The sequence below is a fragment of the Emys orbicularis genome, chromosome 2, assembly GCF_028017835.1.
Source record: "Emys orbicularis isolate rEmyOrb1 chromosome 2, rEmyOrb1.hap1, whole genome shotgun sequence".
In the NCBI taxonomy this organism is placed as follows: domain Eukaryota; kingdom Metazoa; phylum Chordata; order Testudines; family Emydidae; genus Emys; species Emys orbicularis.
The window spans coordinates 75,770,964-75,795,100 of NC_088684.1; the positions used below are offsets into that span (position 1 = coordinate 75,770,964).

Consider the following 24,137-nt stretch of genomic DNA (forward strand, 5'->3'; position numbering starts at 1 on the left):
TAGTTTTTAGATACAGCCCTTGATAAGGGTGGTGTGCAGAACCACCCTGGCCCACCAGGAGCTCACAGCAGCACTGGGGAATTTACCTCTGTGCTGCAGCTGACAACAGCCCCCCGCTCCCTCTGCATGCACCCCCACACACAGAGGATAGGGTAGAGCAGGATTGCACATCATTTACAGAGCCAGTGGAGCCCCAAGGGTATTCTGGAGTGGGCCAGGAGCAGAAGAGGAGGCGCGGCCAGCATTCTCCTATGCCTTGTTATTCTCCAGCTGTACAGGTTGATAGGGGGCATGGGCAGCCAGGATTGCCCTAGCCTGCTCTAGGAGCCAAACCAGCCCTCAGCAGCCCCAGAATTAGCAAGATGTGAACTACCTCCCCTTGGTCCCTGCACTGGCCTTAGAATCTATCCCATTGTGCCTGAGGGCTGGGGGAATGTAGATGCTGATTCAACCTTTGAAAGAGTGCAGTATGCATTTCCCCTGTACAAGATGGTGTGTTGCCTGCACAAAATTCTCTGTTACACACAAGGCACCCACCTTTACCCAGTTCCTAGGGCTCAAGGTGTAACCCACTTGATTTAGGCACCCCAATTCCTTTCACAGTCCCTAGGGCTCTGGGCGAAAGGAACCTACCCTTACCCAGTTCCTAGGGCTCAGGGAGTAATCTGGTTAATTTAAATACACCTCTACCCCAATATAACGCTGTCCTCGGGAGCCAAAAAAATCTTACCGCGTTATATCGAACTTGCTTTGATCCGCCGGAGTGCGCAGCCCCCCCCCCCCCGGAACGCTGCTTTACCGCATTATATCCAAATTCGTGTTATATCGGGTCGCATTATATCGGGGTAGAGGTGTATCTACCCTTGCCCAGTTCTTAGGGCTCAGAGCATAATCTTTTGAGGGTTTATGGGGTCTTTTACCAGTGAAAAAGCCTTACACAGTAATATCCTTAACCTCTATTTATTAACAGTTACCAAAACAGAATGCACACACTAAGCATACAATGCTCACCACTCCCAATAAGGCACATGAACTTTTCTTGATGGACAGTCAGGATCAGGGCATCTGTGGACTCCAGCTTCTGCACGGCGTGATTGACAGGGTGTTGAGGTCTAGCAGTTCTGATCTTGGGGCTGTGTCCTGGAGTTGGTTCCAAAGAACTTTCTTTTGGACCACAGTTTATATAGTGAAACTTGAGTCTTGCTTAGCTGTATCTTAACCAATCATTTTACTAAAATATTACTAAACAATTTTCTAACCAATCCTAACATATTGTAAAACAATTCTTTAACCAATCATACCCCACCAACTTAATTGATTTACACCTTGCAAAATTAGTTATGTAACAGAAACAATCAAAGAACCAGAGACTATACAGATAAACAATAGAGAAGTGGGGACCATAAAGACAAAATAAAGAAGTAGGGATTTCACAACCACAACTGCTGATAAGTGATTTCTTGCCAGACAGAATGTTATCAAAGTTTTCTTTAACCATCTTAAGATCTATTTCTTTATCTGGTGATGGTGGGTACTATTAGTACAGGAGCACCTTCTTAACACCCCGATATTACATTGTTTTAATGTAATTTAGATGGAACGTGAGGATGTGACTTTCTGCTTCTTGGCTTATGGTTGCTGCTCTTCTAATATGACTGCAGAAAAAGGCCTCAGACCTTGTAATATGGCTACAGGAAAAGGCCCCATCCTTACAGGTGCAGAGGGAGACTGGGTCTTGCCCTTGCATCTCTCCTTCCTATCAGGAGGCTACTGTTGCTGTGGGCACTAGCCTCCAGCAGCTCTTACATTCCAGCTAGTCTGTCTGATGGCTTTGTTGTGGTACCCACCATCTTGGCTACACTTGCAGCTGTACAGCGCTGTGAGTTAAACCTGTCTTCGTACAGCTGAGTAGGGAAAGCGCTGCAGTCTGTCCACACTGACAGCTGCCCAGCGCACTGTCGTGGCCACATTTGCAGCATTTGCTGTGCCATTGGGAGTGGTGCATTAGGGGCAGCTATCCCTCAGAGCACCTCTTCCCATTCTGGTGCCGTGGGTTGTGGGAAGGGGGTGTGGGTGCGGGGCATTCTGGGTCCTGTCCCAACGCCCCGTGATGCATCGCTTCGCATCCCAGAAATCCCTTTGTTTCTGTCCATCTTTGGCGCCATCTTTCAATGGTTTCTGTGCAGTGCGATCTGTCTGCGGGAAATGGAGTCCGAACTGCTGAGATGTATGCTAACTTATCTCGCCAGCACGTCACGTTTGGCTGTCGAACTATTCCTTAAGATCCAAAGTGACAGTGAGAGTGAGGAGTCCGACGATGCTATTGAGCCGCGTAACGCGTATGATATGAAATTGCTTGTGGCATTCACGGACACGCTCAGCACCGTGGAACACCGCTTTTGGGCTCGGGAAACAAGCACTGAGTGGTGGGATCACATCGTCATGGAAGTCTGGGATGACGAGCAGTGGCTGCAGAACTTTCGGATGAGAAAAGCCACTTTCATGGGACTGTCTGAGGAGCTCGCCCCCACCCTGCGGCACAAGGACACGAGATTGAGAGCTGCCCTGCCAGTGGAGAAGCGGGTGGCTATTGCAATCTGGAAGCTGGCAACTCCAGACAGCTACCGGTCGGTCGCAAACCAGTTTGGAGTGGGAAAGTCGACCGTTGGAATCGTGTTGATGCAAGTTTGCAGGGCCATTAATCGCATCCTACTCAGAAGAACCGTGACTCTGGGTAACGTGCAGGACATAGTGGATGGCTTTGCACAAATGGGGTTCCCTAACTGTGGAGGGGCGATAGATGGGACGCACATTCCTATTCTGGCACCACCACACCTAGGATCCGAGTACGTTAATCGGAAGGGGTATTTCTCTATGGTTCTCCAGGTGCTTGTGGATCACTGTGGGTGTTTCATTGACATTAACACAGGCTGGCCCGGAAAGGTGCATGACGCACGCATCTTTCGGAACACTTGGCTGTTCAGAAAGATGCAGGCCGGGACTTTTTTCCCAGAGCGGAAGATCACTGTAGGGGAAGTTGAAATGCCCATTGTGATCCTTGGAGATCCCGCTTAGCCGTTAATGCCGTGGCTCATGAAACCCTACACAGGGAGCCTTGACAGCAGCAAGGAACGGTTCAACTACAGGCTGAGCCGGTGCCGAATGACTGTGGAGTGTGCCTTTGGCTGTTTAAAGGCCCGCTGGCGATCTCTGTATGGGAAGCTGGACTTGGCCGAAAACAGCATCCCCGCGGTTATATCCGCGTGTTGTGCCCTCCATAATATTTGTGAAGGGAAGGGTAAAAACTTCACTCAGGCATGGACCTCTGAGGTTCAACACCTGGAGGCTGAATTTGCACAGCCAGAGAGCAGGGCTATTACAGGGGCCCAGCGCGGGGCTGCAAGGATTAGGGATGCTTTGAGGGAGCAATTTGAGGCTGAAAACCAGCAGTGATATCTCCTGCACGGGAGTGAAGTGCAGTAGTTCCAATCTTTAGGAATCAGTGTTTGCTAAGCAGACAAGCAGACTTGCAGTGCCTGTTTATTTCCTGGGCTAAGGAGTCTTTTACTTTATGCAATAATAAAGAATGTTTTCAAAGCCAAAAAATCCATTTATTGAAAAGAAAAAAAAATTATTTATTGAAAAGAAACAAGGGGGTGGAGTGGGGAACGGTACAATCACAGATTCGCGTATGTCCTGTCTGGTGTGCTGTGCAGTGAGTGCTGCACTTCAGGATAGCTATACTGCATGGTGATGGGGGTTGAGTGCAGAGGGTAAGGGTCATGGTTTTCAGGGCTGGGTGGTGAAGATACTGGTGTTGGAGGCAGCTGGTGGCGTGAAGAACACGGAAGTTGGGGAAAGTGGGTTGGAGGTGACAGTGGGGCACAACGGAAAGAGTTTTGGGACAAGGGCTGTGGGGGGGGTGGCGTTTGTGGTACTGCTCCTTCTGCATGGCTACGAGCTCCTGGATAGCGTCTGCTTGGCGCTCCAGGATGCTTATGAGCCGATCCGTGCTTTACTGCCGGTGCTCCGTGCTTTGCCACCGGTGCTCTGCATTTTCCTGGCGGATCCTGCTTTCTCTCTCCCTCCAGTTCTGTGCTTTCTCATTCTCTTTAATAGATTGCCACATCACTTCTTGCAGCATGTCTTTTTTGCTTTTTCGTGGTCTCTTCCTGAGTCTTTGCAGTCTCTGAGCAGGCGATAAGAGGGACGGCTGAGGTCTCAAGGTTGATGCAGCTGTATAGGCAAAATGCAACATTTAACAGAGGCAGCATTGTTTATACCAGACAGAGTAATGATTTCCCCCGCACTTAAGGAGTAGAAAACACACAGGGTCTACACAATAGCATAATTTTCCCGTCCGAAACAGAGCACACATATCCCACGGGAGCCTCAAAATGGTGAGTAAGGGGGACTGATTGTTTCAGGGCTGCACCGTCCTCTGGGTTTCTGTGCCTTGGGGAGAGCCAACAGCTTCAGGGGGCACCTACACTGAACACTGTCCCAACATTTTCCACAGGAGTTCATCCTGGACGATATCTCGCTGCTGAGGGTGACCTGGGAAGCAAGGGAGGGTCTTCTACTGCAATGCGGCTTCCGCCCTGGCCCATATGCAGCTTGCCTGTGTGCAGCAATGGTCCCCCCACCCCTCGCGGCACAGTGGCACGGACACGTTAGCCTGGCTGGGACAAGGACCACGGTGGATCTCCCGATAAACCTGCGCAAGCGCATTGCACACGTTCTGGATGAGACATTCGAGGAGATTACCGAGGCCGATTACCGCGATGTGATAAACCACATCGATGCACTATTCCGCATCTAGGCATGCATGCCTAACCCTCCTCTCCCAAAGAGCCTGCACCGAAAAAATTCCTTCCCGAAAAAAAAACCGCTTACCGGGAACCTGCTCTTCTGTTTGTCCTCCACCAAGTACCGGCCGCTGCGACTGGCTACCTTCCTCCTGGCTTGAGAAGAGCTCCTGGCTGCATGGCTCCAGGGATTCCGGGGTGTCTCCATCCGGCCCACCACCCTCACTCCCGTTTTCCTCCTCCTCCCCCCCCCCACCAGCTCTGAAGTGTCCATGGTGGTGCTCGGAGTGGAGGTGGGGTTAACCCCAAGTATCGCATCCAGCTCTTTGTAGAATCGGCAGGTCGCGGGGGGAGCACCCGAGCGGCCGTTTGCGTCGCGGGCTTTGCGGTAGGCACTCCGCAGCTCCTTCACTTTAATCCTGCACTGCAGGGCGTCCCGGTCATGGCCCCTTTCCATCATGTCCTTCGATACCTTCCCGAAGGTATCGTAATTCCTACGGCTGGAGCGCAGCTGGGACTGCACAGCTTCCTCCCCCCAAACACTGATGAGGTCCAGCAACTCGCCATTGCTCCATGCTGGGGCTCGCTTGGCGTGTGGAGGCATGGTCACCTGGAAAGATTCGCTGATAGCACTCCACACCATGCCGGGCTGAGCAAACAGGAAGGGGATTTTTAAAATTCCCGGGGAATGTAAAGGGCGGGTCACATGGTTGGTTACCTGAGGCCAGGGCAGTAGAGTTTGAACTGATGACCAGAGTGGCTAGAACAGGCATTGTGGGATACTGCCGAATACTTCTGGAGGCCAGTCACAGCGCATTGGGCGGCCACACTGGTGCCGCAGCGCTGCAGCGGCAGCGCAATACACGCTGTTCCTCTCGGGGACGTGGAGTACATGCAGCGCTGCAACCACGGAGATACAGCGCTGCAAATGCCTTGCCAGTGTGGACGAGGAGTGAGTTACAGCGCTGGGGGAGCCTTTACAGCGCTGTAACTCGCAAGTGTAGTATCGGAGCAACTCCCACATTAATGAGATTGCCTCGCCCCGGTGCCCTTTGTGGAGGTTCTGGCTCTTCCCCCTGTTCAAGTTGTAGAAAGCTTTGCTTGGGGTGGGGTGTTTTGTTTATTGTAATCCAAGGACTGAGTCTGCCATTAACATCTGTGTCGAGGTACAAGGGGGAGTCTTCCAGCACCCTCTCCCCACTTGGACACCTGCCCGGGGTTAGGAACAGCCTAGCCCTTTACCTGTCCAATTTAGCAATTAGTGACACTGGTTCTAGGGAAACATTCTCCCCCGCTACTAAAGAAATATCAATATTGTCCAGAAAAATCATTGAGACAAAAGAGAAAGTTCATTCAGGGACCAGGTGAAAAGAAAATAATAATGATATTAATCTCCATCCAGACCAGTTCATTAACATCTAATTCTAGCATTAGCTAAATTTTTCTAAATCATTCATGTTTACTAACAAACAAAAAAATTAAAATGCAGTCCATTGCCTGCTACTTAAAATTCGGTGTTTAGGAAAGAGAAAATGAATATGCCTCATTTTCTTCATAAAGCATTTAAAACTCTTCTTCAGTGGATACTGTTTCATCAGCCTTATTGCTTTTTGGGTTTTCTCTAAAACTCTTGTTGCTAACAGACAAGCCTTTGGAAATGTTATTATATTCTTAAAAGAGACTGCAGAAATGTCATGGGGGCTTTCCATGTTTGTCTCTCATTGACTTCCAGCTCAAACTCCAAACCCGGCAAACACTTATGAACATGCTTAACTTTAAGCACAGGTGTCGAGCCATTGACTTCAGTGGGACTATTAACATGAGCTCACACATCATCATCAATAAAAGATTCTGTAATCAGAATTAGTAGTTAAGAATTATATTGAAGATGTGTGAGCCAGAATAAAATCCATCTCACTCTCCCACAATTATATTAGCTAGTTTTGCCTTTGATTTCATTGTGAACAAGTCTGGGCCAGGGGGGAGTAAGAAGATGCCAGTTTTGACTTCAATGAGGCCAGAATTTCATTATAAAGTCGCATATTGTCAATGGCACCACTCATTCAGGTAAGGTGAGCAATTCAAGCACAAAAAATGGAGAACTGTCCTGTTCCACCGAGATTTAATAGCCAAAAGCTGTCTTCAGTTTTCAGACTACTAACACTTTGCTTGTACGAAATAGTCTAGAGAACACATACTAATATTTGTATTATCATAATTAATTAAACCTGAACTGCACTTGTCAAATAAATGATCATAGTACATTTTGTGATGCATTATCCTTGATCTTCTTATGTTTGTTTCCTTACTCACTAATTCACCAAGGGTCCCCTAGTCATTAGTATGAATTAGCAAGATAGGTGTAGCATGAACATCATATTTGAAAGTTATCTTGACTTTTCCTAATGCAAGTGAAACATGAAATTTTAAATTTGCAGGATGAAAGTTCCATAGAAAGTGATGAGTTTGATATGAGTGACTCCACCAGGATGTCGGCTGTGAACTCTGATCTCAGTTCTAATCTTGAAGAAAGAATGCAAAGTCCTCAGAATCTTCAGAGCCAGCAAGATGGTAAGCTTTTTAATAACTAGATAATAATAATAGTATGTTCATCCCTCTTTTGTGCATTACCTTCATTCAGAACCTGCCATGTCCTTTACTTGAGAATCTATTTTAATAGGCAACTTGAGACATAGATTCACTTTGTCTCAACACACGGATGACAGGGTTTAATTTTTTGCCAGCTAATTGTTGCTTACAAGTAGGCACTTTTACACCATAGCATGCTGGGTTTTTTATATTATTAAATATATAGTGTGTCCACACATGGTATAAGGGGAAGTAAAATCCCTGCAACCCTTCACCTCTGCGTGGCTATCTAGACATTGGGTCCAGGAATGGGGAGACAAGGGGTACTGCATGGCTGCCTACTCTTCCCTCACCTGGAATCTTAGTTCTGAGCACCAGTCTACCACTCTCCAGCAGCAAGGGGGAAGGAGATAGGGAACTGTGGCTGCCTGCACTACACATGCTTCTCTGGGCTGATTCTGGGCTGCAATGGACTGAGCTGTGTGCTGGGACACAATCTAGCCCATAGTTAGAGTGGATACTCTCTTTACATACAATCACAGGTTATACCTTATTTCTGTGGAGCTTGCTTTTGTGCTCCCCCCCCACCCCAAAGACCACAACAAAATCCACTATGAAAATATAGTTCATTCTTTGTTATATAAAAAACCTAAACAGATGGGAGAACTAAAGAATTAGTGTAAGCCAGACAAAGAGTATACACTGAAACAATATATGTCTTTAGCTTTGTAGATATGAGATTTACTTGATGAAATGATTCAGATTTCAGGACTGTTGCTTAAAGCAGTGATGTCAAACATGACCTGTGGGCTGGATCTAGCCCACTTGGTGCATTTATTTTGCCCAACAGAAGTAGTCACATGATCCAGAAACTAAGCTTTTGTTAAAAATAAAAAGTAAGTTTCTAGCCCTTGTGATTGTGAAGACAATATTCCACACAAGAAGAGAGTATAAATCAATACAGCAACATCTTTCTGGGTCTGCAAACAGCTTCAGACAATGGCTCAGAGTATGAACTCCCCCATTCCTTAGTTATCTTATTGGAGTGTAGTCTCCAAAGCCCAGTGAAGACACATAAGTGTCAATATTAACTATTTAATCACTGATCATTTTAGTGGATGGAATGGGGGTAGGGATGGAAATGAAAAACAACAGGTTGAGAATTGGAAGTTGCTGCAGGGAAGGAAATGCAGAAGGAAGAATGGAGGAGACACACAAAGACAGGGAAGAAGGAGAGAAACAAAGAAAGAAGAATGATAAAGAAAGAGAAACAAAGGGTAGAACTAGTGGTGATGTAAAGGTGAATCTTTAGTCATTAAAATTTAGTTACTACATAAAGCGAGAATTCTACCGTGGATCGCTGCACAAACTGGTCATTGACTTCAGTGGAAGTTCTGCTTTGGATTGTGGGTGGGGGTCTGGATTATAAATTTATACCTTGGACTACTGATCATAATAAAAAATTAGCTCGGGCTGTGGGGGAGTGGAAGACTAATTTGTGCCACCACAGTCTCCTCTTTGGAAAGACTTCCTAGCATTGGTAACACTTTGCAAACCTGTAACCATAGGTTAATCAAGCTCTTGGTCTAGTGTGTGTGTACATGTGTGTAATCTGTTCTATTGATATTTATAGATATCACCACCATTGTGGAATCTGAGTCTCTTGGGAGACAAGTCCTGATTCACTACTGAATTACACCAGCATATAACTGGAGTAACACAACTGAAATCATGGTGTTACATCAGTATACACTGGAGTGATGCAGTGGTGAAGCAGGCCCTATCACTAAATGTGAAGCATAGGGTGAAAGACAATTGCCCTGCAAGTCCTAACAGTTTAGTGTATTAAATCAGTGATACTCACACTGAGGCTCAGGGGTTGCAAATGGCTTTTTAATGAGTCTCCTGAGGCTCTTTGCAGCACATGACATTGAAACAGTGCGATATAGTTATTAACCAAATCAGGATGCTTTTATTATTAGCCAATTTTAGTTGATAAAATAATATTTGGTCAGAATAGCGAAGAATATATATATATATATAAACAATGAAGTCACTCTACTGTGGTTCTTTTGGATAATGTTGATCGCTAATTGGGCTCCTGAACCACTGAGGTCTGAGTGTCACTGTATTAGACCATGATTCCACAATTGTAAATATAGTTCCACCTCTTCATTAACATAATATTCAGTTAGGGGCCCAATGCTGTGAGCTGCAGAAAGCATGCTGGAAGAATTGTGACTTAAGGATGTTCATGGTCTTCTAGTGCATTCTGTGCACCTTCCATGATCAAGCTGTTTTAATTTAAACACTGCAAGGATGAATACAAGATGCATATAAAGGGTAAAAATCATGCTATTTTGCTGGGCCTAAGCAAGGCCCTCTACATGTTTGGAAGCTTCCTGGTAGCTATGCACAGAGCTGGGAAGAGCGTAGGCAGATCAGCCACATGCTGTGGCCTCTGGAAAGCACACAGGAGTCTGTGCCAGTTCATAGTGCTGAGTGAGGATTGCACAAGGGGTCACAATTCAGACATGCAAATCCTCCCATAAGGTCAGCAGCAATTATTTCATCAATAGTCACCCCCTGATTGCCTTCCAGCTCTGTGCCTTTCCTAGGGACTGAGGATAAATTCCATTCCCCGGCCTGCATGCTGTTCTCCACACAAAGCCCTTTTACTCAAGCTTTATGGAGGGGCGGTGGAGGAGAGATGAATTTCACCTATAGCACCGGATCCACAATGATATCATTAAGGGCAGTTCTCACTGCAAAATAGACTTCATACATTTTTAAACAATAGGGACTTGATTAACACTTGCTGGTGAAAGGGATAAAATAGCACCCCAAGCACCTGTACCTGCAACCATTGGGGAGGAGCTGCGAGACAGTTTGCAATCAAATCATTCCCCAGCTGCCCTGGCCATATCCCCTTCTGGGGCAGCCCCAGTTGGCTGGTCTCCCAGTGGAGTAGAGTGTATATAAGGCAGCCACAGGAGCTAGCTGGTTAACAGGATTGCAAGCTACTTAATTACCCCACCTACTTTCTGTAAGTCTAGTTCTATGTCTCTCTGGCCTCTTCCAAGCTTCCTATCCCCTTGTTCTAAGCTGATTCTTTGTGAGAGACCCTATTTATCACTTACCTGCAGGCAGAGCTCCAGCCAAACAGCTGAGCTTTGTTTGTTTGACCCCTGATGCTGCTCTGGGGACTCTGATATTATCAGGCCAGACCCATCAGCCCTTGCCTCAGATCATAGATTGAAGGCAGGGTTTGTAAACATCTTTAGTCTGTCTAAAAGACGAGTCTGTGTGCTTTTAATTGGGGGTTACTAGATTTTAAAGCTCTTCAAAGCGGGTTTTGTTGTGAAAGCTGTCCTTTAAATGCTTCCGTTAAGAGGCTAACAAGAGCTGCATGGAGAAACAAAGTTCTTCTGTTGACCTGCTGTTAGCAGGAGTTAGAACCTTGTGCAAAACTGCTGAGTAAATTCTGCAGACTCATTGTAGCAACTCACCTCTCCCAGAATAAGAGAAAGGGATGGGTGGGGAAGCTTCTGCAGAGGAAAGTAGGGACTCATTTGGGTAGGTCCCTAGAAACTGGTGTGAATTTAATGTTTTGCTACTATTATTTGAGTTACCAATAAAGCCAGTCATCAGGAGGGGGATAAAATGGACCACTTTGTTTTAATTGGAATAAGATGGAAGCTATAGCTATTCACAGTACTGTTTCCTATACTAAAACATACCAAAATGAGTTAAGACCTCTTTTGACTTGTGCTTTGTCTGCAAACTTAATTTTTAAGCTAGCACTATTTTTTTAAAAGTTCTTTAAGTATATAACTTTCCCCTACAGACATTTTCATTATTATATGAAACCTGTAGAGCTGTTTACAGTTAAAATTAAAAATGTCATGATTAAACTTTAGCCAGAAACTCTGTTGATACAAAGATATTAATAAGGGTCTAATACTTGATTTAAATTTTTTTTTTTTAAAATATTGGAGCATTTGTAGTGTATAGGAATGGGGTAGATTTCTTTAAATTGCTTGAGAGTCCTCTCATGGTGCTCACTTTGTTCTTTGTAGCAGCAAGTTGCTAGGTTTCACACATTGTGTATATTTACTAAATATGGCTATTTGTATCCCACCATTCCCCTGTGGTTCCTTCATATTGTTTATTTAAAGAGCAAAAGACACAACCGTATTCCCCTTTTTGTTTCAAAAGTTGTGACATTAACTCCTGTGAAACACAGTGTTGGCTAATTCAGTTAAGCTATGTATTATTAGAAGTGTTGACTAACAGTCTGTTATACATACAGTTTTCTTTGTTTTATACTCCAAAATTAGCTCAAGCCAAATTTATAATCCATCTTCCCATGCAATAACAGGTGAGCTACAGTCATTCCTTGAGCTCTTTACTTTGTCCTGATGAAGCCGGGAAGACCTTTGATTTTAAAAATCAGCTCAAAATTTTTCTTTTCCTCAGAGTAACATTAAGCAAAGCATGATAGGGCAAACACCAGGCAGAAGAGGAGTCTAGAACAAAGGGATGAATGGGCACACGGTACTACAGGATGTTTTTTCATCATAGTCGCATACATTTCAGGCCTGACCCTGACATTGCTGAGCACTGGGAATTATGATGAAGTCACTGAGGTCAAAAGCAAATTCTCAGCACTAGGCCTGTAATGAGCTTTTTTGCTGTAAGTGAACCAGATACAGAACTCCCAGTGAGTTCAACATATAGCGCAGGTCAAGGATCAGGCCCAGGATTATATTAGTCAGTAGCTGACAACACAGCTTTATTTTTAGCTCAGACACAAAGTTTGTACAGAACTGTTCATGATGAACAAGGTGTGAGAGGGGCTGAACACCGCTGGTCAGGTGGGAAAGCCTCTCAGATCCAGTGGCTTAAGGGAAGTGCTCAAAACCTTAAAGGACTGGGCTCAAATATTTTTGCAGCATTTTCTTGATGTATGAATCTGAGTTTTTAGAATTCAAAAAAATAAATCAGTGAACTATTAAAATGGCATTTTTAATGTGTAAGGGATACTGGGAGTTTAGTAAGTCAAAGTTATAGCACACTAAAAAGAAAGTAGCCTGTTAGTGTGTTCCTTATTTTCTTGTCAGTTGTACTACATTTGCTATGCATAAAACCTTCATTTATGTACCTTCCAAAATCCTATTTTTAGGTATGTTTTTGGATTTACTACTACTTGATTAGTTTTATTTTGTAATCTGCATAGTACAATGAGTACAGCTGCAATACTGTGAATGTCATTTATGCCTAGTATAGCAGATCTATTAAACACAGTTTTAAACGTAAACAGATGTTTTGAGCAAATTAGTCTCCGCTTCTGTTTAGTGTAGGGAGTCTTGGCTGAATAAGGACTGCAGGAGGTGGCCCTATAGATGTAGAAAGAACAGGGACACAATACACCATTCTAAAATTTCATGGAGACTATTGCAATTTGTACATTAACTAGGGGATTGACTCCTGTGATGTACTGAGTCCTTGAATCTCACTGAAGTCAATGGAGAACAGAAGTACTTGAGCAGATTCTCATTTTTACATGGCAAAGAATTCTAGTATGATAAGATGCTAGAATTTCTAGGTGATGTCTAATCCAAGATATTCATGCACTTCATGGCAGTGTCAAGAAAAGTTAGTAATATAAGAATATCAATAAGAAGACCTTGTGAGTTGTGTTTAATTATCTTAGTCCAGTTCCTATTAGACATCTGGCTACATCACAAAAAGCCACCATCAAAATTGGCATCTTTGGTAATCTCAGCTGCAGGAGTAAAATCCCAAGGACCCTTGCCTGAAAGATTATCTCAAAGATGAGGGCTGAGGCAAACAGGCAGGGCATCATAGAATATCAGGGTTGGAAGGGACCTCAGGAGGTCATCTAGTCCAACCCCCTGCTCAAAGCAGGACCAATCCCCAATTAAATCATCCCAGCCAGGGCTTTGTCAAGCCTGACCTTAAAAACATCTAAGGAAGGCGATTCTACCACCTCCCTAGGTAACCCGTTCCAGTGCTTCACCCCCTTCCTAGTGAAAAAGTCCCTAGTCTGTAGCAGTGCATGGGATTCTTCCGTCCTAAGTGCAGGACTCTGCACTTGTCCTTGTTGAACCTCAGTTTTCTTTTGGCCCAGTCCTCTGATTTGTCTAGGTCCCTCTGTATCCTATCCCTACCTTCCAGCATATCTACCACTCCCCCCAGTTTAGTGTGATCTGCAGACTTGCTGAGGGTGCAATCCATGCCATCCTCCAGATCATTAAAGAAGATATTGACCAAAACCGGCCCTAGGACCGACCCTTGAGGAAGCTCATCTCTGAGGATCATGAGGAAGCTCTCTCTGCTTCTGTGTGGTATCTGTTCTGGGGCTGTCAATCTGCAACCTTTTGCAAGCACTAAATTCACTTTTGAATAAAGAGAAGGAATAGATTGTTCACTTGTATATGGTTCTGAAGAAGCCATGGGCTGAATTGATGAGAAATGGAAATGTTATCTTATGCATGTCAACATCGGTAACCAAGCATACCTGGCCCTCCTGGCTCCTGCCTCTGCTAGGCTCAGATAAAGTCACTCAGATATCCTCAGGGTCTGAAATCATGGGTGCTTTTATTTACAAGTTTGTGCTCTCACCATACAGCATACGCAGCTCTGGGTTCTTTGTGTCTGAACCCAGGAGGGAAGGGCTTTCTTCCTGCCTGCACTCCCTTGCTGTCCTCCATCCCAGCACTCTGGCTTCCTTCTTCCCAGCCTCTTGCATAGCTCTGGGCTAATTGGGCTGACAGCTGGCTCTCATTCCCCAATTAGGGTAGGTTCTTTCCAGCCAGCTCCACTTTATTCACTTAAATGCTGCTGGCATGGCACGGCACGGGGCTGATTCTGCAGTCGTCCTGCTCAGCAACCTGTCACACACCTCCCCCCTCCAACTGCCAGGTTTGCCCATCCGCATCCTCTTCTCCCCCTGCCAGGCAGGGTCCTCCAGGGGAGCCCTCTGCTATCTTTCCTGTGACCCACTGGGTCCTCCTTGAGGGGTTCTGCCATCCCCCATCAAATTGCGTGGGGGCTAGGTGGCCCCGTAGCTCTGCCGCCAACCAGAGGTTCTCACACCAGTCACATCCCCGGGTGTGTCCCCCTTCCCTTTCTGCCTTTGCCCCCACCAGGGGTTCGGGGTCAATTGTAGCTCTCCCCTGGACACCCTGGCCTGCACATTCCCCAGGCCCATCAAGCGGGTCCGGAGCCTGGTATTCCGAGGGTCCCCTTGTGGGGAGTTCCGTTGAGCCTTTTGGCTCCCCGACAGGCCCTGGGGTGCATGCCTGCTCCTGCCTTTGTTCCTCCTGTCCTGCCCAGGCTCTGTCTAGGGTTATTGACCTCAGGGATCCTCTCACCCTTTCTTGGGGGGGGGGGGAGGTGACCCCCTTTTTCATCATTGATTTTCTCCCTTCTTGGGAAGGGGTCCCAGTCAGGTCCTACTACCATGGGGTATGGCAGGCCCTTTACTACCCCCACTCGCATTCAACGAACTGGACCCAGACCTCCAGGGGCAGCTGGGCACTGCCTCTTATCCCCGTGGATGCACTCCAAACTCAGTTTGGCTCTGGGAATCACCCACTCAGGCTTTACTAGCGCCCTCCTTATGAGAGAGCAGGCTGAGGTAGTGTCCACTAGACCCTGCTGGGGTCTCCGCCTCACCATCAAGGGAATGGTGGACAACTGCCTCCCTTTCCCTGGCTCTCCCATGTTGGTCCACCCGCAGAACTTGGCAAAACAGCGTTCCATGTCTGGACAGTCCCCCTTTTTATGACCGGGTTGCCCAAACTGACAGACGATTGTCTTGGTCCCCATGGGTGATCCCCAGCTGGTCTCAGATTTCTTCTCAGGACCCTTCATGGTTGGGGGTTCCCTGGTTCTTCTCCCAGTGTCCTCCTCTTTATAGGGGCATCCCTCCTTCCTGGGGAAGTCTGCCTCCATCTACTCCTCTGTCAGTTTCACTGCTGCCTCCACCATATTCAGTTGGTGTCTTTGCCCCCAAACCCTTATTGTCTTGGGGAGGCCATGTCAAAACTGCTTTAAGACAAGCACATCCATAATCTCCCCAACTGTCTAGGCATCAGGCCTCAGCCATTGGGTGGCCCAGTCCATTAATTTCTGGGTGAACGCCTGGGGCCTCAAACCCCATGTCCACTTTGCCGCCCGGAACCGCTGGCGGTATTTTTCAGCAGATAGCCCCAGGACAGCCGCCTTCACCGCATCATAGCTTCTGGCCTGCTCCTCACTTAAGGCCATGTAGGCAGCATGGGCTTCGCCAGCCAGGCAGGGAGTGAGCCGCAGGGCTCAGGTTGCCCTGTCCCTGCCTGCTCCCATGGCTACCCACTCAAATGTGCCTAGGAAGGCATCGCAATCATCCTCAGGGCCCATTTTACAAAGTCCTAGGTCCAGCCCCCAAATACCGTCCCACACTATGGGACTCACCATTCCCTGGAGGAGCTGCTGCTGTACCCTGGCCTTCTCTTTTATGAAGTCCTGCAGGCTCTTCTGATGCTCTGCCTGCCAGCTAAGCAGGGCCTGCCACTCCAGCTGATGGACCTGCTGAAAGGTTTGCATGGCCTTTTGCATCTTTCCTTCACCAGCAATTGCAGGGTCTCCTCCCTCTCTGGGCTGCCAAACTCTGGATCTGGCACAGGATCCCAGACAAGCCCCATGTGTAACCGAGCACACCTGGCCCTCCTGGCTCCTACCTCTGCTAGGCTCAGATAAAGTCACTCAGAGACCCTTGGGTTCCAAAACCACAGGTGCTTTTATTTACAAGTTTGTGCTCCCACCACCTTCTCACCCTACACAGCTCTGGGTTCTGAACCCAGGAGGGAAGGGCTTTCTCCTGGCCTGCACTCCCTCACTCACCTGGACCACCACTCTGGCTTCCTTTTCCCCAACCTCTTATATAGCTCTGGGCTAATTGGGCTGGCAGCTGGCTCTCATTCCCCAATTAGGACAGGTTCTTTCCAGCCAGCTCCACTTTATTCACTTCAATGGGGCTGGCGGCAGGGGGCTGATTCTGCAGTTCTCCTGGTCAGCACTCTGTCACAACAGGAGAAAAGTTTATTCAGTCAGGAAGAAGGCTATAGTATATCGCTCAATCTGAAAAAAATAATACCTTGTTCACCTAAGCAGAGATTTACTGAATTTGAGAACTTGGTGTATTGCAATAGTATTATTTCACCTCAGTGGAGTTACATCCTGGGGTGAATTTGGCCCATTGGCTTTGCTTAGGTGTAGTTTAGTTTGCACAAATAAATATATTAACTGCAAAAAACACACTAAAATAATCATTAATACCAATACAATTGTAGAAATCAAGTTCCATTGACATTTTGGTGACATCTTTGGAGCCGATGTAGTATTAGTGCAAGTGAATGAAATTCTGCCAGTAACACTGCAATGACTCTTTGGCGCTAATACGATGTCCATGATAATGTACTGTATTAGGAATGTGTAATAGCTCTAAATGTCAATGCAGCTATATTAGGTACTTTTAGTCTTTAACATCACCATGGAACCTGTGGAGGGTTGAGTGGAATTTTCAATATCAAATATTTTAAAACACCACCTTCTGCTGGCATGACAACTGATTTTGCATTGTCATCAGAATGACTCCACAGCTAGGCAAGTATCTGATGCACATTCTTGGGTGGTAGTGAGTAATCTGCTTTTGATATTGTATCTGGTGTGGCTCCAACCTGTGGTGAGATTAAAATAACAGCATATTTCTATCAAGGACACTGCTTTCTCCTCCCATCTTCCATATTCGTGTCATTAAGTATTTCCATATCCCAGAGTTCAGCAGGGCCGCCCAGAGGATTCAGGGGGCCTGGGGCAAAGCGGGGGAGCTGCGGGGCTTGTACTCACCCGGCGGCGGTCCGGGTCTTCAGCGGCATTTTGGCGGTGGGGGGCCCTTCAGTCGCTACGCGTCTTCGGCAGCACTGAAGGGCCCCCCGCCGCCAAAATGCCGCTGAAGACCCGGAGCGACTGAAGGGCCCCCCGCCGCCGAAATGCTGTTGAAGACCCGGACCACCGCCGGGCCAGGGCTTGCGGGGCATTTCGGTGGCGGGGGGCCCTTCAGTCGCTCCGCATCTTCGGCAACACTGAAGGGCCCCCCGCTGCCAAAGACCCAGACCGCTGCCGGGCTAGGGCTCGTGGGGCCCCTGCGGGGCCTGGGGCAAATTGCCCCACTTGCCCCCTCCTCTGGGCGGCCCTGGAGTTCAGAACTCTACCTTCCGAACACACACCATATCTAGGCAGCCTCAAGAAACAAGAGTGAGATCAGGATTAAGACACGTGCCCCTCGTGGTAATGCAGTGTGTGACAACTTGACTGCTGGGACAGTATACTGTTCATGTGCAGAATTCTCTCTTCTCATTGAAGTGATGCAGGTCTGCAAGCACCTTATGGCTGCATTGTGCTAAAGAACATATCTGCTGTCACTTTTTTGTTTTAATTACTAACTACATATGTTCTCTAATCCTTTTCTTTTTTTAAACTTCTGTTTTTTTTGAAGTGCCTTTGTTTATACTCTAATTTGCGTTAGAGACTAAAATATTTCTAACCATGAATTATGCATTTAGCAGACTCTGTGCTGCATTCTGACTGGTTCATTGCGACCAGGGAACAATTTCATTTCCCACACCATGCTCCCAGCTGCACAACTGTCACTTTCTATTACTTTTGCCTTGAACAATTGAGGATGGCTTGTAATGACAATAATTGCCTCAAAATTGTTTGTCATGTTTGACTTGTTAGCAACCAACTACTAACTGTTGGTTACAATCAAGTTCTTAGCTGTTGTTGCATAATTTACATGAGGGAATATTTTCAACCAATAATAGTTCAAAAATGAAAATTATTCTTACATAAAAACGCTAAAATACTTGCTGACACTCCATTCTAGTTAGATCCATCATGTTTGCATGACCCACCCAGTCCCAAGAGTGACGTTTACCCCTGTATAGAGAGCTAGCTCCAAGCCTATATATCTACTTAGTCCCTATTTTCAGGAGTTAAGTGGTGCACTAGCATTGTGCTGAGCCTCTGCTGACAGATGAATTTCAGCCAGTAGAAATAACCAATAACTGTCCAAAGGAATGTTTCCCCTTTTCCCTACTCAGTTATTCAACTGAGCCCATTTTCTGTTGATTTCGGTAGAGCAAGCCCTAAAACATTTACTCCACCTTTTTAGACTGTTGTATTTCAATCCTTCAGATGTGTTTTTTTTTTTTCTTTAAGCCTCAACATTATGGAGGTGGTTTGGTCTTGGATGTGGCTTTACCTTCCAGTGGATCAGTGTTACTCAATTCCTCTTTTGGATCTGCACTGGTAGACTTCATAGGGAATTGCACATACATGTTGACTAAATTTGACCACCTCTTCCAGTATAGAGGTACGGTATAGGTCGCTGTCTCATGTAACTACTGTTAAAATGTAAGCTAGTGTAGACTATCATTTTACATAAATGTGAAACATAGTATAGACTAATTTAGTGAAAATATCTAAGCCCATTTTTACTTTAATAAAAGGGATGTAAAACAATATGCTTAATAGAAAATTAAAGTTAGCAGTTCTTTACTATTCTGATTTTTATTTAAGGAAGCTATTAAAATGGTTGTTTTTTCTGAACACCAAATTCCCTAGTGACATCAGGCTGTCTTGTGAAAGACTTGGGTTTGTTTGTTATGGTAGTTTAAAGCATTTTTCATTTGTAGAATCTTCTATGATGCTAAGAAGTTTAATATGTAGAGTCATTTGCTAACCATAAACAAGTACTTTGCCTATGAAAAGAAGAGTGGCTCTTTTCAACATTAAAGTATTTTGTAATATTTGCTATGCTGGAACATAAGTGGTTGTGTTTTTTACCTGAGATGTGAGAAGCAATATTTTCAAACAGAACTTACCTGATATTGGAAAAATGGCAATTGTTGCATTCATTATTCTGTGCTAAGGCAGCTAATGCTGATGAATCTCTTTTAGAAAGACTCCTCCTCTACATGGCAGTTGATCTATAAATAATAATTTGCAGAACTAACAGGCACCTTGTAAGTAGAGGAAAGCAAGTGGATAATTAGGAAATAATGTTCCTGTTAAGTGCAGGAAATTTTAATTGCTGAGTTTTCTTAGTATTCTTGGCTTTCTGAGAGGAGAAATGCAATAAGAGCATGATCCAAAGCAAACTGAAGTCAGTTCCATTTCCATTGACTGCAAGGGACTCTGGATCTGGCATTAAGGGTAAATCTATGCTGAAAATGAAAGTGTGATTGCAGTGTGGGTAGGCCCAGACCCATGCTAGCTTTAATCTAGCTAGTGTTACTCCTGGGGAAATTCTGTGCCAAAAAATTAATAATTCTGCACACAATATTTTAAACTTCTGCACATTTTGTCAAAATAACATAATATAATCATGCTGGTTTCAATTATTTTGGTAACTTATTTCAACTACAATACAATGGATGGAGAATGAGAGTTGGGGGGAGCATTGGAGGAAATCCTAAAACCTCCATTGTCTAATAGTAATGTAGTGAGGTTTGAACCTTTATTTCTAGTTATTAGTCAACAAATATATGCAGTCACATGCTCAGTGTTACATCACAGGCAACTGAAGAGCAAGTGAGGGCTTGGAATCAAACTCACAATTTGTATTCGCTACTGACAATCTCCAGAAAGGTCAGTAGCAAACAGTTCATGGAGCATATTTTGATAGGAAATGTTTTCAGTCCAAAAATTTAGACCAGTTCTAATCACTAAAGCACCATAAGCATATGTAAGCCATATTGTCCTTTACAGTAAGACACCTTTACACCACTCTGGCAATGTAAAGCAGCCTGAAAACTTTTACACCTGTTTTATACTTCTGGGGGAGTGCACAAAGACAATGGGAACAATTCACTAAGAACAATTCACTAAGCAGGCAGGCTGCTACATTCTGCTCTGCCTGGGGGGCAGAGCCTGCCCCACGCCTACTTCCTCAGAAATACCCCAAATCCCTGCCCCTCCACGCTGAGCATGCCGCAGTAATGTGTGAGAGGGACAGAGTGTCTTTCTTTCTCACATGCACGACTGCCCAGCCCCCCCCCCCCACTGCCTGGTGGTAATGTATGTCTCTTCCAGCTGCTCCGGGCACCCAAACCAACCTGCCTGCACTGCCGGGGATGGGCGTGTGACCACTCTTGTGGGTTCCCTATGCTTCCCCATCAGAAGTCATTTTTCTGCAGGGAAGCAAAGAAATCTGCAGGGGTCATAAATTCAGTGCGTGCGCAGTGACGCAGAATACCCCCAGAAGTAACTTAGTGTGGGTAACAATAGCAGTGAAGACATGGCAGCATGGGTCAACAATCCAAGTGTGTACACAGGGTCCCAGATGGGCTTGTACTGGCATGGTCAGACCACACTACCACGTATTTACTACCACTATTACGGCGCCGGACTGATTAAAGCTAATGAACATATACTTACCTGCACTGCAATCATCACATCTTAATTTGTGATGAAGACCTACCCTAAGAGCCTCCTGATTCTGTCTCAGGGTATGTCTACACTACGGGATTAATCCGAATTTACAGAATTCGAATTTTGGAAACAGATTGTATAAAGTCGAATGTATGCGGCCACACTAAGCACATTAATTCGGCGGTGTGCATCCATGTACCGGGGCTAACGTCGATTTCCGGAGCGTTGCACTGTGGGTAGTTATCCCATAGCTATCCCATAGTTCCCGCAGTCTCCCCCGCCCATTGGAATTCTGGGTTGAGATCCCAGTGCCTGATGGGGCAAAAAACATTGTCGCAGGTTGTTCTGGGTACAGCCTCACCCCTCCCTCCATGAAAGCAACGGCAGACAACCGTTTCGCTCCTTTTTTCCTGGGTGAACACAGCAGATGCCATACCACGGCAAGCATGGAGCCCGCTCAGCTCAAGACAGCAGTCATGAATATTGTAAACACCTCGCGCATTATCGTGCAGTTTATGCTGAACCAGGACCAGAAAAACGAGGCAAGGAGGAGGCGGCGACGGCAGCGCGGCAACGAGAGTGATGAGGACATGGACACAGACTTCTCTCAAACCGCGGGTCTCGGCGCTTTGGAGATCATGTTGTTGATGGGGCAGGTTCTATCCATGGAACGCCGATTCTGGGCAAGGGAAACAAGCACAGACTGGTGGGACCGCATAGTGTTGCAGGTGTGGGACGATTCCCAGTGGCTGCGAAACTTTCGCATGCGTAAGGGCACTTTCATGGAACTTTGTGACTTGCTTTCCCCTGCCCTGAAGCGCCAGAATACCAGGATGAGAGCAGCCCTCACAGTTGAGAAGTGAGTGGCGATAGCCCTGTGGAAGCTTGCAACGCCAGACAGCTACCGGTCAGTCGGGAATCAATTTGGAGTGGGCAAATCTACTGTGGGGGCTGCTGTCATGCAAGTAGCCAAAGCAATCATTGAGCTGCTGCTACGAAAGGTAGTGACTCTGGGAAATGTGCAGGCCATAGTGGATGGCTTTGCTGCAGTGGGATTCCCTAACTGTGGTGGGGCGATAGATGGAACCCATATCCCTATCTTGGCACCGGAGCACCAGGGTACCCAGTACATAAACCGCAAGGGTTACTTTTCAATGGTGCTGCAAGCACTGGTGGATCACAGGGGACGTTTCACCAACATCAACATGGGCTGGCCAGGAAGGGTTCATGACGCTCGCGTCTTCAGGAACACTACTCTGTTTAAACGGCTGCAGCAAGGGACTTACTTCCCGGACCAGAAAATAACCGTTGGGGATGTTGAAATGCCTATAGTTGTCCTTGGGGACCCAGCCTACCCCTTAATGCCATGGCTCATGAAGCCATACACAGGCAGCCTGGACAGGAGTCAGGAGCTGTTCAACTACAGACTGAGCAAGTGCAGAATGGTGGTGGAATGTGCATTTGGCCGTTTAAAAGGTCGTTGGCGCACTTTACTGACTCACTCAGACCTCAGCCAAAGCAATATCCCCATTGTTATTGCTGCTTGCTGTGTGCTCCACAATCTCTGTGAGAGTAAGGGGGAGACCTTTATGGCGGGGTGGGAGGCTGAGGCAAATCGCCTGGCTGCTGATTACACGCAGCCAGACACCAGGGCGATTAGAAGAGCACACCAGGAAGCGCGGCACATCAGAGAAGCTTTGAAAACCAGTTTCATGACTGGCCAGGCTACCGTGTGAAAGTTCTGTTTGTTTCTCCTTGATGAAAACCCGCCCCCTTTATTGACTCATTCTCTGTAGGCAACCCACCCTCCCCCTTCGATCACAGCTTGCTTTCAAAGGAAATAAAGTCACTATCGTTTAAAAATCATGTATTCTTTATTAATTGATTATAAAAAGAGGGAGAGAACTGAGAAGATAGCCTGGGTGGGGTTTGGGAGGAGGATCGGAGGGAAGGAAAAGGCCACTAAAAAAAGGTTAAAATAGTGACAGCCTTTTGGTTGGGCTGTCCACTGGGGTGGAATGGGAGGGTGCACGGAGCCTCCCCCCCTGTGTTCTTACACGTCTGGGTGAGGAGGCTATGGAACATGGTGCGGGGGGAGGGTGGTTATACAGAGGCTGCAGCGGCAGTCTGTGATCCTGCTGCCGTTCCTGAAGCTCCACCAGACGCCGGAGCATGTCTGTTTGCCCACGCAGCAGCCCCAGCATTGCATCCTGCCTCCTCTGATCTTCCTGCCGCCACCTCTCATCTTCAGCATCTCTCCTCTCCTCACGTTGGTCCCTCCTGTCCTCACGTTCACTGGCATCTTTCCTATACTTTGAAACCGTGTCCTTCCACTCATTCAGATGAGCTCTTTCATTGAGGGTGGATTCCATGATTTCCGCGAACATCTCGTCTCGCGTCCTCTTTTTCCGATGCCTTATCTGAGATAGCCTTCGGGACGGAGGAGGGAGGCTTGAAAAATTTGCAGCTGCTGGAGGGAGGGAAAAAAGGAGAGAATTTTTTAAAAAGATACATTTTACAGAACAATGCTTATACTCTTTCACGGTGAACAACACTATTCACATTACATAGCACATGTGATTTCTGTGCAAGGTCGCATTTTGCCTCTTAATATTGAGTGCCTGTGGCTTTGCTGCTAGAGATCACAGATGCAGGTCTGGGCAACAGAATTCGGCTTGCATGCGGCCATGGTAAGCCATTGTCTTTCGGCTTCTGCGCCCTCCTTTCCCACATACCAAGCAAAGCTCGTTGAGTGCTGCGGTTTTCCAAACTAACCCCCCCCCCATCCAATTCTCTGGGATGATTGCTTTATCCCTCCCCCCACCGCGTGGCTGGTATCAGGGAAGATCCCTGCTAGGCACACGTGAAAAGCTCAGCGCCAATACCGCCCCCCCACCGCGCTTGGCTTACTACAGGGAAGGATTTCTTTTCAGCCACAGGCAAACAGCCCAGTAGGAAGGGCCACCTCTGTCCCCTTAATTAAATTCCCGTATTTCAACCAGGTTACCATGAGCGATATCACTCTCCTGAGGATTACACAGCGAGATAAAGAACGGATGTTGCTTGAATGCCAGCAAACACCGGGACCATACGCTGCCAGGCTTTGTCAGGCAATGATACCAGATTACTTGCTACTAGCATGGCATGGTCAAGTGTCCTACCGTGGAGGACGGAATAAGGCTGCACTGCCCAGAAACCTTCTGCAAAGGCTTCTGGAGTACCTCCAGGAGAGCT

The 24,137-nt window shown here is 46.5% G+C and overlaps 1 protein-coding gene across 3 annotated transcripts in view; it reads left to right on the forward strand.

The window, feature by feature from the left end:
- Window positions 1–24,137, forward strand: part of NOL4 (nucleolar protein 4) — a 245,823-nt gene that overhangs the window by 58,223 nt on the left and 163,463 nt on the right. For all 3 annotated transcript variants that reach the window (XM_065399159.1, XM_065399160.1, XM_065399161.1), the window contains exon 5: window positions 7,247–7,379. In XM_065399159.1, coding sequence (XP_065255231.1) covers window positions 7,247–7,379 — 133 coding nt within the window. The remainder of the gene's footprint in view (window positions 1–7,246; window positions 7,380–24,137) is intronic.